General features: G+C 38.7%; 1 protein-coding gene and 1 long non-coding RNA gene across 3 annotated transcripts in view; both read right to left on the bottom strand.

The window, feature by feature from the left end:
- Positions 1–801: 801 nt before the first annotated feature.
- dync1li2 (dynein, cytoplasmic 1, light intermediate chain 2) lies at positions 802–10,834 on the bottom strand. 2 transcript variants are annotated; one of them, XM_087794017.1, is made up of 13 exons: positions 10,700–10,834; positions 10,102–10,175; positions 9,631–9,747; positions 9,308–9,538; positions 6,935–7,098; positions 5,884–5,977; positions 5,664–5,799; positions 5,471–5,582; positions 5,328–5,387; positions 4,764–4,808; positions 4,566–4,683; positions 4,341–4,457; positions 802–3,075 (listed from the first exon to the last, which is right to left on the bottom strand). In XM_087794017.1, the coding sequence occupies exons 1-13, from the start codon at positions 10,774–10,776 to the stop codon at positions 2,963–2,965; spliced, it is 1,458 nt and encodes a 485-aa protein (XP_087650143.1). In that variant the 5' UTR covers positions 10,777–10,834; the 3' UTR covers positions 802–2,962. The 2 variants fall into 2 exon arrangements, with proteins under 2 accessions (XP_087650143.1, XP_087650144.1); XM_087794018.1 differs by having other exon boundaries at positions 802–3,070.
- Positions 10,835–12,123: 1,289 nt separating this feature from the next.
- LOC148076600 (uncharacterized) overlaps positions 12,124–13,337 on the bottom strand; it is a 201,489-nt gene continuing 200,275 nt past the window's right edge. Inside the window, exon 2 of the long non-coding RNA XR_015711461.1 lies at positions 12,124–12,252. This is a non-coding gene — a long non-coding RNA (uncharacterized LOC148076600). The remainder of the gene's footprint in view (positions 12,253–13,337) is intronic.

The following is a 13,337-nucleotide window of genomic DNA, read 5'->3' as shown; positions in this document are numbered from 1 at the left end:
TAGTTTCTACAGCATTTTTGACCTCGTGGACACAAATATACAGTCAGGATGTCGCACTTTCCCGGTTCTGTTATAGATAATATAAATTTATTATCACTTTTAACAGTCCTCAGAGGAACTTTAATCTCATAATCCCAAGTATCAAAAAATGCAAAATAACTGTTATTAAAGGTCAACTAGTGTGAAAACCCAACTCTCCTGACTCACATGTTTCAAATGTTGAAGTCTTCCTCTCCAAGATGCAGTAAGTCCCTCATCATGACCATATTTTGGAATTATTACTTTAAAAAGTTCTCCTCCGTCTGAAATCTCAACACATACTGATGAGTACAATAGAGGTACAAGATATATCTAAGATACACTTAAATCAACACATTAGTTGAACTTTAAAAACACTCCAGAGTCATGTAACATTTTTTTAAATATTGTATTTAAAAAAAGTAAAACCCCAATAAAAGCATCCAAGAGTTTATAATGAAAATAAATATTACTTGTTGGCTTTTATATATGTAGTTTTGTTGTCTTGATTATTCTTTTTAATCACTATGACTGCATTATTAACCATTATTGGTGTAACACAATTTTACTTTTAAAAAAAAGAAAAGAAAAGAAAGTTGGGCTACATCAGATACCTTATATTTAGTTCAGTTTCTGGCAACAATAAAAATTGCATCTCAGTTTCCAATAGCACCGTCCAAACCTCTATAGAACATGCTGGATACAGGGAGTAAATTGCAAAGCATCACAAAACATGATACATTTGGTGTTTTAGCAACTTAAAATAAAACACAAAACTTTGGATTTCATTTTGGATTCTTCGTTTTATTGAAGCCGGGGGGGGTTGAGGCATAATTCTCATGGTTGTCAGCGTAAAAAGCAAGAATCCACGTGGCAGCAGAGAGGCTACAAAGGTGTGTCCAAGTTATACAATCAAGCTTTTGAATCAACACGGATCCCGAAAACGCAGCCGGCGCTCGGCTTGGTTGCAGCGTCCTGGTTACAGATGGAACTGGAAGCAGAAGCTCATCGGTTCGAGAACATGGCTGGAGGCTGACGTTAGTGGTCGAAGGCAATAATTCAACATGTGAGGGAGGAAGTGACTTTCCAACACAGTCTGTACATCACTTTGATATTGAGGCGTCGACGATTTACATAACAAGAACCTCTACTTTAGCATTATTATGGTTAACAAAAATGGAAGTTTCGGGAAAGAAACCGTAAAGAGAAAAACAGAAATGAGGATCAAACCTGCAGCGTTGAAGGCAAACACCACCATTAAACACAAGTGTCTCAGCAGCAGAAATAAATGTGATCTTAAGTGTTCGGATGAAGGTGATATTTAACAAGGGTTTATGAGAAAAAATATGCATTCTGGGTCCAACTGTAAAAGTGCTTATTTTGACATCACCGTTGCCATCTGTGGGACAAGATCCAGAAAAAAAAAAGATCTGATTCGAAAGAAGAGGCGTTGATTTGTACAATGAGATCTTGGATACAGTATCTGGATCGCTTTGTTATCAATGTAACTGAGCAACAAGTTTCTATTGTAGGTCAAAGTCCCGGTCAAGTGGAGTAAGGCATGTTTACCGTTCTTTTGTATAGTAAAAGAAAATAATCATAAAGTGTAAGCAAAAAAAGAAGAAGATGGCAACTTGTACATTTCATTCACTGTAACAAGTAGAAAAATGCATCTTTGGTTCATGTTCCAAATGTCACCAGTTTACAACGTTGAAATCTAGATCAAGCCTGAAAGAGCTTTTTTTCCGTCTCCTGGATTGTTCTCACACAAGGATTTTTTAAAAGTGTTAAAAACACCAACAAGGACATGGAACTGAATAAGGAGCGATGTTGTCAAGGCAAGGTGTCCACAGCGTGGACTGTACGTTTGAAGGCAAAAGATCGTATCAGGGCACATAAGAGACGGATCAGATGTTTTCTCTAGAGCGGTGGCTGTGAAGAAACCTGCTACAGAACCAGGGAATGTTTAGACACATGTGAGGAAAAGCAAAAGGAAAACTAGAGTGCTGAGCCAAAAACTAAACCATCCAGCGGATCAGTGGAGTCGCGGCAAGTGGTTTCACCAAACAATAAGTGCTCGTTTCCGCACCGAAAATGGGGTTCTACCTCTTTTCGAGGCTTGTTTGAAGGCATCGATCTAAAGAATCCCTGCTCGACAAAATACAGCAACCACAGGCTTGTTGAAAATTAACAAAATAAAACATAGAAAAGATATAAATTATTTGGTGCTACGAACATCTAACTGTGCGAGGCACTTGGGAGTTTCAGTAGGAAAGATGGGGGGCCTCTCCCTGAATATACAGAAGCTGCTACCGCCAAGTGTCAGAATCTGTTGCAAGTCAAAATGCTTTTTTTTTTAGCAAAAGTTTTTATAATTATTTACAGAATCCTTCAAGAAAACTGGAGATACCATCATGGTCGTCGTTGGGAAATGAGTGGGAATTTCGTTGGGGGTTTCCTAAAACTAAAAACTAAAAAGGCTGATACAGTGAAGGAAATAAAAATAAGGATCTTTGTATAAATAAATCAGTATGATATCCAACATGTTTTGTACAAACTACAAACAATCATTCGTTTCTCTCCGAATTTTCCTTGATGAATGAACGATCACTTTCCAGAACTTTTCAAAAAATCACAATCAAATTCCTTTCGCGAGAAAAGCTGAACCTGCAACCACCGACATATATACACAGATCAAGCATCAGGCCCAACGTCTCTCCGAGGAGGAGTCGAGCCTCCAGCATTCACCTCCTCTTCCTCCTCCTCCTCCTCCTCCTCTCAACATCCTCTCCCTGCTCACCACCACACAAATATCCGAAAGCATCCCAAACTTATTTTGGTAAAACTCATGGGTCAATTTTTCCCCACTGCTCACATGTACATGTTCCAGAGAATTAAACGCCGTATAGTTGCAGCTGTTTTTTTTTTTGTTTCTTTTTCGGTTTCAAGCCTCGTTCTCCGCGGGCGGTTGTTCGTCGTTGGTCGTGACCATGGAGTCCTGTTTGCGAGTCATCCTGTCCAACTCCGCCTGGACGTCAGTCAAACCCGGCTTCTGCCCTTGGAAACAGAGAGGAGACAAAGCCCAAAAGTAATGTCCTGTAGCTTCTGTTTGATTATAAGCAACGGTTGGTCAACAATAGATGGAGTGGGTCAGTGTGGTGGGTCCATGCTGGTGGGGACTGACGGAGTGAACATGCAGAGAAACCATTAGAGGAACTTGGATGCACGCATTAGTGTCACAAACATGTCGTTTCCCGCTTTTACAGGCGAGTAATGAAGTTATAAATCAATAGATTTACTTCATCAATAATGGCACAAAATGTGTATAAATAATCCAATTATTACCAATAGTATTTTTTAAAGGAATTATTTCGTTTTATATATTGAAACATTGTTGTATACACATAGTTGAACCACTTAAAAAAACTTTTTAGTAAACATCTATCTGTCTAAAATGTATCCAACAATGAACTGAGACCAATCATAGCAGCAACAAAACATATTTAACACATTCATTTTCCTAAATCATTTTGACCAGGAAGTGACTCCTGGTGTTATCAACAAAATTACACAGAAACTAGTTTTATTAAACCATCAAGGGTTTCTTAAATAACTCAAAAAGCCTACATAATAGTTTTTAATTTAAGAGAAAACTTAAGCATGAGCATTTGGAAAATGAACATAAAGCATTGCATTCTGGGAATTATTAATTAATAGTTATCCCCAAACATTAGAGTAAGTAATTATTTTTCAACCTAAATACATACTTTTTCTGTGTTGAGCATTTATCCAAGGATTGGTGCATCTTAAAGCCTTTGTATTCTAATGACTCAGGTTGAAATTGCTAATTGCTTTCCTGTATTTTGGTCATTGGCTTATCACTGGAGAGACTTTGGGTCTGATCAATTGAAAAAACATTAAGGCTACATCTTTTAAAACTCTATTATAAATACTTTTTTTCAAAATTGCTACAAACGAAGCAGCTACCTACAAGTTGAACGCTCCTGAATGTAGTTTCATGTGATGACCAAATACAGCTCAGTAGATCATGAGGGATTGTGAATGTGCATTAATGCGGGCGGAAAGGTATCAGTAGAACGGGTCAGACAGCAGGACATCATTAGTTGCACGTGTGAGTTTGTTGCATTCATGCATTTATACTTCCTCTGAGGAAGTCAGAGGTAATAAATATTCCTCACTTCCTTTCCTGCACTGCAGAGATACCTCAGGTGTGCATTACTTTAACCATCCACAAAAATGCTTTCAAATTTGTGATCATGCGAGGCTTAAAAAAAAGGACGACAGGGATGTTGCGCTTGTACCTGTTTTCTTGGCAGAACCTTGCACTCCAGCACCCGAAGGACTCCCCGGAGATCCTGTTTTTTTACTCAACAGGCTGTTGAAGAAGTTAGCCAGCACTCCTTCATTTGCTGCACCTGCTGTGGATCCCAATGAAAAATGTCACTTTTAAATGAAAGGAGACGCTGGACTTTAATATAAAAATGTAATCTGATATAATTTTTTCTTCCAATTGTGAAAATATGTACCTTTTATGTTGGGGTCAGGCTTTTTAACATTTGTTATTGGGGAGCTGGAGTTCACACTGGGTTGACCAGCGCGCCCTGCTGGTCTGGGCGAACCTGAGGCTGTTCGCCCTGGAGACTCCTGCATCACATTACAAGCATATAAAAAAATGAGGAACAAATAACAATGAGTTCCTTAACTCCAACAACAACAAGACTTACTGTACTTCCTCTTGTGGGTGTTGATGGCTGCTTGGCTAACAATGACTGTGAAACAAGAAAAAAGTTTTAAATCACAAATCATGTCAAAGTCACATTTGATTTAGCTTTAATTCCCAATTTCAAAGTGACAGGTCACCCAAAATTTTAAACTCAGACTAATTGTTTGGATTACTTTCAGAGTTATTTGTTTTAATTTAGAGTTAAAGGCAAAATTGTATGTTCATCTTAATACCGATTTAGCGGCCAGTGGACGAACTACCTCCAAGAAGACTATATTTTACACTTGTTTGTGGCGTTTAAAGAACGTTTGTAGTACTACAAAAGAACACCAGTGTAGATAGTAGAGTCTGGAAGCTCTCACGATAATTACCCGGAGTACTTTTTAAATACTTTAAACGTGTTATACCTAAAAATGGATGTCTATTGGATGTTGATTTTTGTCTAAAACTAACTCTAACCTAAAGAGGAACAGATTACTCTGAAAATAATCCCAACCCTTAGTCGACATGAGGGCGAGTAGAAAATGAGTAAAGTTTGAATTTTGGGTTTGAGTTGATCACATACCTGTTGTTTCATCAGGAAAACCTGCTCATCCTCTGCATTTATCTCTTTATCATGAACCAGCTGTGATAAGAAAAAAAAAAACATCAGTGACTTTGGCTCATAAAATTAAATGTTAAAATGAAATTATTTCAAGATCTTTTTACTTTTCGAACAGGAGGCTTTGTGACAAAATCCTCAAACGGATCATCAGGCCTGACGGTTGAAAAGTTTTCGTGCAAAATTCCTATTTTATTTTCATTATCCCATCCAGAGGGGCTGCAAGACACAATGTTACCATGAATGAATCAAAACAAAACTAGGCTCCTATGCTTCATTAAGAACATTTAAAACACCTACATGAACACAGCATCCTTCTCCACCACTAAGGCAGGTTGGGTGAATTGGAAGTCATATAGCTTATGAACTATATATTTGTACAGTAGATCCAGATTCTTTTCTTCCTTCACAGAAGTGTAGAATAGGCCAGCTCCGTCTTAAAAAGTCGAGTTAAGGTACAAAAATAGTGCTGTAAATGAGTAGTCGTGTGGGTAAAGCAGCTTCCTTGTGAAAAAGATACAGTGTAAGCAAAAGCGCCTGATGTGCGATTGGATGAAATCAAAGTGCTCCTCTCTGTAGTCGTGCTCCTTCTCCAATACGCTGACTGCATCACACTGAAAAGAAATGAAACATACCAAACTCAAATCATGTACAGTCAGAAGACAAGGAGCAAGTCCATTTCTACAGATTCAAAGCCAACAGAAGTTGCTGTACGAGATTTGAGATGATACATTGAACAAGTTTAGGCTTGGAGAAGATACACAATTGTAAAGGTCACCATCAGCATGACTTGTCCCCACAGAATTCTACCACGAATATTTCCCTTCAGGTTAGCAAGCCTGCACAAAGAATCCTTTCAAAAGGAGCCCATCATCTGAGATGATGACATACAAGCAAAAAGCATGTAACTTTATGAGCAGACTGAGCCTGTAACAGATGCAGCACTAATGAGATCTTAACCCTCGTGTTATTTACGGGTTAAGGTCACCCGAAGGCTTGAAAACAAATGTGTTTGTGATATCCATTGGGATGTCGCTGGGTCAAGGTGAACGACCTCCAGCTTTGTATAAATACATTTCTAGAAGCCAGAGAGTTTTTTCATCTTGACCAAGAGACAACACAATAAAATGTGTTATAAAATACATTGGGTTCCTTGTCATTGTCTAAGTTTCCCTGGTTTAGGAGTTGAGGCAACTGGTGTCGTTATCAAAGTAACCACTTAAGTTTGCTGCAAAGTATTTGAATTGATTTAAACTTACTTAAACTATCCACATTGTGGTTTGAATGGGTGTGTGTGAGGATGTTTTTTTTTATTACAAAAAATAGAAATAAGATTAAAAAAATATATATTTTCTACGCGATTATATTTTACTGTCAATCGCTTTCTTTTTAATTCACTCATTCATTCTTGTAGTGCAAGTTACTAACTATGCTATTAAGATTTGAAGCTACGATGTTTGCAGTTGAGGGCATTTGGCGAAATTAGATCTTAAAACAAAATACTTATACTTAGAGTAGTATAGAACCTTGTAAACAAAAAAAACAGTAGTAGATTTCCTGAATGAACTAACCTTTGTGCAAACTATTAGCACTGGAATGCCCAGGTTGTGTGTGAGTGTGTTCTCGCCAAGCGGGAGGACAATTGCCTCGTCCTCCCCGGCTGTCGTCGCCCGCTTTTGTGGAGAAGTCTGGTTGGCATCCTCTGGTTCTGTGTACTCTTGGAATGCTTTCACGACTGTTGGATGGAAAACGAACAAGTTAAAAAAAAATGTTTCAAGGGGAAAAAAGGGAATTTTGATGTGACAAAAGAGGAAAAGTCATAGTTCAGATTAGTTTTTTTCAAAAGTCAACAAAAACTCTTTCATGCTTGTTTGTTATTGCTTATTTTGTCTGGCATCCCATTTCATTATTTCACTTTCTACTGCCAACAAAAAAAAATTCTATGTTGCGTTTACAACACTGGTAATAAACGTCTCCAATACTAACACATTGATTTATAAAACAGTCGTTATCATTGCACCGTATAGATGGTGAGATTACAACTTCCGTTCCACAGAATGGAGCCATTTGAGCTAAACAATCAAAGATGGTGTACAGGAAGCTGTGGCCTACATCCTTCAAAGAGTCAGGAATGTCGCTGCACACAAACTCAGAATTCCTATCATTCGAAACATGGGATTAAGTTCATGGGGCGGCAACTGCAGTTACAAGCTTCTATTAGGGAGCACTTCCTGTGGAGAGGATTACACAAATCCTGGGCAAAACTAGCTTGAGTGGACACTTTGGGCCAACATGGTGCAAATTAAAACAGAAGATTTAAAAGTGACCCCGAAAAAAGCAATCCGGATGAGCATGTAGTTACATTTCAGCAAAAAAAACGAACTGAACAGAATAACTGTCAATCCAAATATAAAACAAATATATATACATTTTACTTTCATGATTTTGAAAGGATGATTCGAAGAGCTCAGACTTTTTCCTGCTGTGAACTATTTATATGTATGAAAAACAAAATGGTTTCGGGACAGTATTATGTAACATCTTTGCAAGTGTATCAATTTCATTTTTGGAAGAAGCCAAGAATTCACAACTATGTTTATGAAAGTCTTGCATCAGCCGACCGTCGCAGTAGCAAGCGCGAGAACATTCAAATAAGCATGGATAAAGAAAATTCAACTCTAGTCAGTTGGTGTGAAAAACAGGGTTTGCAGTATTCCTCGAGACTTCTCAAGTGGCCAGTCAATAGTCCAGCCCTGTGGAACTCTGACACCGAGGCATTTGTATCCTCCTTTCTCTGACGCTATTGTTGGAGGGGAGGGAACCATGATGCAAGATGAGTGCAAGACTCCCTGAATAAAAGCCACTCAGACACAAGCTTAGGGCCTGTCTTACTGCATCACCTCAACAGGCAATGCATTACCTGGATTGACCTCATCAAGTACTAGAAACAAATGTAGATTTAACCACATCACGGAAATATTTGTGTTACCTAAAAAAAGCTATCAATCTATCTACATATAAATGTTGTTTTAATGATATTGAGAGAACCCAAAATAATCTGAAAAAAACATTCACATCTTGAACATTGATCATTATTAGAATAGTTCAAATCCGAATTAGTCATAACAGCCATGACTCCAGAAGTACCTCTAGTTTTCTAACCAAACATGTGGTGCAATTCTACAAATTTGTCGCAACCACACTTTAATTTTCCCTTTTGACATGGTTCAAGTAATTGCTTTAAGGTTTTATTTCAGTTTACTTTAAAAGGACAATGTGTAGTTACATTAAAAAGATGGCTGCACCAGATTTAGCACAACGCTACTTTCCATCTGTAGTTGTAAATTTAAGAACTGAGGTGAAAAACAAAAGTCATGGTTAAAAATTATAAGTTTTGAGTGACAGGAAAGCTGATCGGGTTAAAAGAAACTACTGAATCACAGGAGAAATGGACTGTCTGTGGAAGAAGTTATATCATGCATATCTAGAAAACACCCATGCCTCTTCACACAAAGAAGCCGTTCATAGACCAGAGATGAGCAAATCTAAAATTAACAGTAGAACATTTGCGTGTATCATTATCATTCATCTGGAGGAACTTGCTCAAAGCAAGAGTGCACAGCTGAGAATCATGGGCCTTTTTGATGACGAGCCAGAAGCATCCATGATAATGTGAAGCGTTATACTGATAGTGCTTGACTAATGAAACCGATCCTTTTTTTTTTCCTTGCACAGTCATAGATACAATTTTTATTAAAGCATTACGATCTGGTGTCTGACTAAACTGTGTTTTAATTATCTTTGATCAAAATGGTTAAAAATGAATCTTGAAAAAAACAAAAAACATCTTCAAAAACTTTGAAGAAGACATGAAAATAATTTACTTAATTTCAAACCAAGCCATATAAATAACAACAACAAAAAAAACACAGAAAGGTACTCACTCTTCTGTTCCATTTCTCTCATGTCCTCAGGAGGAATCTTGAGTTTGTCCACATGGTCACGCAGCACGCTGGCCCATTTCTGAAGTGATTCCATTATGGTCCAGGGCCGAGACATGTCAGCAACAAATACTGCTAGACAGTTGGTTATTGTCTGAGAAGTAACCGCAAACTTCAGCAAGCCTTTGTGATACAGATCTCCATCCAAGATCCACACATTACACCGAGTGAGATCTGCATGAGGGGCAAAAAAAAAACAAATACATAAAGCTATATACACAACAGATACAAAGCCATCAAACATTTGTACACGTATAGTTTCTTACCATCACGTTCCTCATCATGAACATTTATGTACATATATTCAAGACCTCTTCCTTTCTTGTTTTGATCAGTTCCTTGGAGTTTGGACATGAGTGTTGTCTTTCCAGATCCATCTTCCCCTGAGCACAATATTCAATATGTTCAGAAAAATACTTCTTGTTCAACTGTTTATAGACATGCACATTTTAATTATTAAACATTTTGATATATTCAGAGTGTTTTGGTTTTAGTTCCTGCAGTCCTGCAGTTGTTTATGCGTTTAAAAATAAACCAAGAATGGCATCATAGTGAAAAAAAGGCATCTGTCCAAATTAAAATGGGATTTGACTAGACACACATGAAGATGGCAAAACAAACAATCTTGTTAATGCATTTGGGTACTTTGATTTCATTCTGATTTAGCAAAACTATTGATAAAAGTATTCCGAACAACCCAGAAGTCTTTTTCAACGTGTGAAACAGGGATCACTCACCGAACACCAGGATGTTTTTCCCTGATGGTAACTTCGAACTCGACTGGTTCGAAACTTCGCTCAGTATGGAAGACCTACACAAGAGTTGAGATATTTAGAATAACATAGCTCCAGTCTTTCTTTAAGTTTAATATAGTTTAGGATCATCTTTTTAAACACGTCTGTGACTGTGACCGGTCCAAACAGCCGACAGGAAAGAATACGTCATCCTGCTGACTGTTGAGATGTAGACTATGATCTAATCCGGACGAAGTTCGAATGATAACAACATACTTTTTAAACCGACACTGAACACTTTGCTGAATAGTTAAAGTGAACTAGAAAAACAATGGAAGTTCGAAACTGTCATATTTATCAAATGACAACACTGTCAACGGCGGACACACAATGAATGGAGTTATAGAACCTCAATCTAAAAAATGGTCAATATCCAACATAAATAAGGTTTAATATGACGGAAATAACAAGTTGTTTGACAGCTAGTTAGTAATGTTAGCAGCCCAGGCTAACAGCTAGCAGGGAGGTGACAGAGCACAACAGTTCTCTGCTGAGACCCGGCGACATTTTCAGGGCTTTTTTAAAGAAAACCATAACTTGCCAAAGGTTTTGTCCTTCTTCGTCTTCGTTGTCCACTCCGGCGGAACCCGGTTGCTGTTTCTCCAGAACAGGAGCCATCTTTCCTTCTTCTTCGTCTTCCTGCAACCACAAAGGCGAGGCCCTAGCGCTACTGCTCGGCCACCGCTAGCACCGCCCTGCTGCTCGGACACCGCTAACACCGCCCTCCTCCATGTAGCTTAGGAGACGCTGCATTTGTCGACCGTCGCGTCCCGCCAGTTGTGTCTAGTGTAGATTAGATTAGATTTAGTTTTTTTAATCCCTCTGGAGATCTCCTTCGGGGAATTAGGTTTCCAGTACACAGCAGACGAAAGAAGGTACCACAGTTTTATACAAGCAAGAACGAAGGGCAAATAAAAAGGACAAAGTGCAAAGAAATAACAAAGTGCAAATATATATATAGAAAAAACTTTATTTTTTAATATACATAACATGTTAATGGCTTTAAAATGCATTGGATACGTATAATGCTACTTAGCTTTACTTGTACTTTTATTATATGTACTCGATATGTACTTATTAGAACATCCTTCTTCCCTCTGTGGTCAGGATATTAAATTAATAATATATAATCTTTTTTAATTGGTCTTTTTACTCCTTCCCACTACTCTGTGTATGTGTAATAATTGTATTGTTGTCTATTTATCTATTGTTTATTTATTTACTGTTGAGCTTATTTAAATATCATTTAATTTCATTAAAGTTTAATGTATTATCGTTGCTTTTTAATTATTGTTTTATTATGGTTTATTATTGACATTATCTATGTATTATTAATGTTTTGAATCCATGTTATTTTGCGTTCCTCCTGGCTCAGCGTTGAAAGTGTAGTACACCACATGTGCTAGGGTTAGAGAGCACCAAGGTTTGCGAAGGACACACCTGTTTCCACCATTAACCTAAATCTGCAGGACTTACTGCAGATGGATGGCTGCTGTGTCAGAACTACAAGCAGGCAGACAGCAGTCGACGGTAAGCAGGCAGAAATGATGCATTAGGGGGATTTTAAGGCCTCCTCGTGTCTCAAAGTCTCATGTTGGTATGTAGCAGTAGCAGGGCTGCTGGTTTGGCTGCTGCTTGCACTCGTGGGAATGAATTCCAAAGCTTCTGGATCATGTGGAACTCAGCCCTCTGTGTCTTTCTGTCAGGCTCTCCTGTCAGAGAAAGAAAATCCAGCAGAGCGTTAACATGGAGCAGTTTAAGTTTATTATTTTATTATTTCATATGATTTTTGTCAACATCCTTGATGGTGCTAATGTTGATGATGTCGTCAGTTAAGATCACTAAACTATCTATCTATCTATGTATCTATGTATCTATGTATCTATGTATCTATGTATCTATGTATGTATGTATGTATGTATCTATCTATCTATCTATCTATCTATCTATCTATCTATCTATCTATCTATCTATCTATCTATCTATCTATCTATCTATCTATCTATCTATCTATCTATCTATCTATCTATCTATCTATCTATCTGTCTATCTGTCTGTCTGTCTGTCTGTCTGTCTGTCTGTCTGTCTGTCTGTCTGTCTGTCTGTCTGTCTGTCTGTCTGTCTGTCTGTCTGTCTGTCTGTCTGTCTGTCTGTCTGTCTGTCTGTCTGTCTGTCTGTCTGTCTGTCTGTCTATCTATCTATCTATCTATCTATCTATCTATCTATCTATCTATCTATCTATTCTCTCTCTCTCTCTCTCTCTCTCCCTCCCTCATATCTCCACCCATCCATCCATCCATCTCTGCCTCTCCCCCTCCCTCCCTCCGTCCCTCCCCCCCTCCCTCCCTCCCTCCGTCCGTCCGTCCGTCCGTCCGTCCGTCCGTCCGTCCGTCCGTCCGTCCGTCCGTCCGTCCGTCCGTCCGTCCGTCCGTCCGTCCATCCATCCATCCATCCATCCATCCATCCATCCATCCATCCATCCATCCATCCATCCATCCATCCATCCATCCATCCATCCATCCATCCATCCATCCATCTATCTATCTATCTATCTATCTATCTATCTATCTATCTATCTATCTATCTATCTATCTATCTATCTATCTATCTATCTATCTATCTATCTATCTATCTATCTATCTATCTATCTATCTATCTATCTATCTATCTATCTATCTCTCTCTCTCCCTCCCTCATATCTCCTTCCATCCATCCATCCATCCATCCATCTCTGCCTCTCCCCCTCCCTCCCTCCCTCCCTCCCTCCCTCCCTCCCTCCCTCCCTCCCTCCCTCCCTCCCTCCATCCATCCATCCATCCATCCATCCATCCATCCATCCATCCATCCATCCATCCATCCATCCATCCATCCATCCATCCATCCATCCATCCATCCATCCATCCATCTATCTATCTATCTATCTATCTATCTATCTATCTATCTATCTATCTATCTATCTATCTATCTATCTATCTATCTATCTATCTATCTATCTATCTATCTATCTATCTATCTATCTATCTATCTATCTATCTCTCTCTCTCCCTCCCTCATATCTCCTTCCATCCATCCATCCATCCATCCATCTCTGCCTCTCCCCCTCCCTCCCTCCCTCCCTCCCTCCCTCCCTCCCTCCCTCCCTCCCTCCCTCCCTCCCTCCCTCCATCCATCCATCCATC

This window comes from Callionymus lyra, chromosome 6 (assembly GCF_982586985.1).
Source record: "Callionymus lyra chromosome 6, fCalLyr1.hap1.1, whole genome shotgun sequence".
Taxonomy (NCBI): domain Eukaryota; kingdom Metazoa; phylum Chordata; class Actinopteri; order Syngnathiformes; family Callionymidae; genus Callionymus; species Callionymus lyra.
This window is presented reverse-complemented; position numbering and strand designations above follow the sequence as displayed.

Coding starts and splice junctions, on each gene's coding strand:
- dync1li2 (XM_087794017.1), bottom strand. CDS start 10,776: ATGGCTCCTGTTCTGGAGAAACAGCAACCGGGTTCCGCCGGAGTGGAC. Junction 5,978..6,934: donor TGCTAATAGTTTGCACAAAG/GTTAGTTCATTC, acceptor ATTTCTTTTCAG/TGTGATGCAGTCAGCGTATT. Junction 3,076..4,340: donor AGGTTCTGCCAAGAAAACAG/GTACAAGCGCAA, acceptor TCTGTTTCCAAG/GGCAGAAGCCGGGTTTGACT.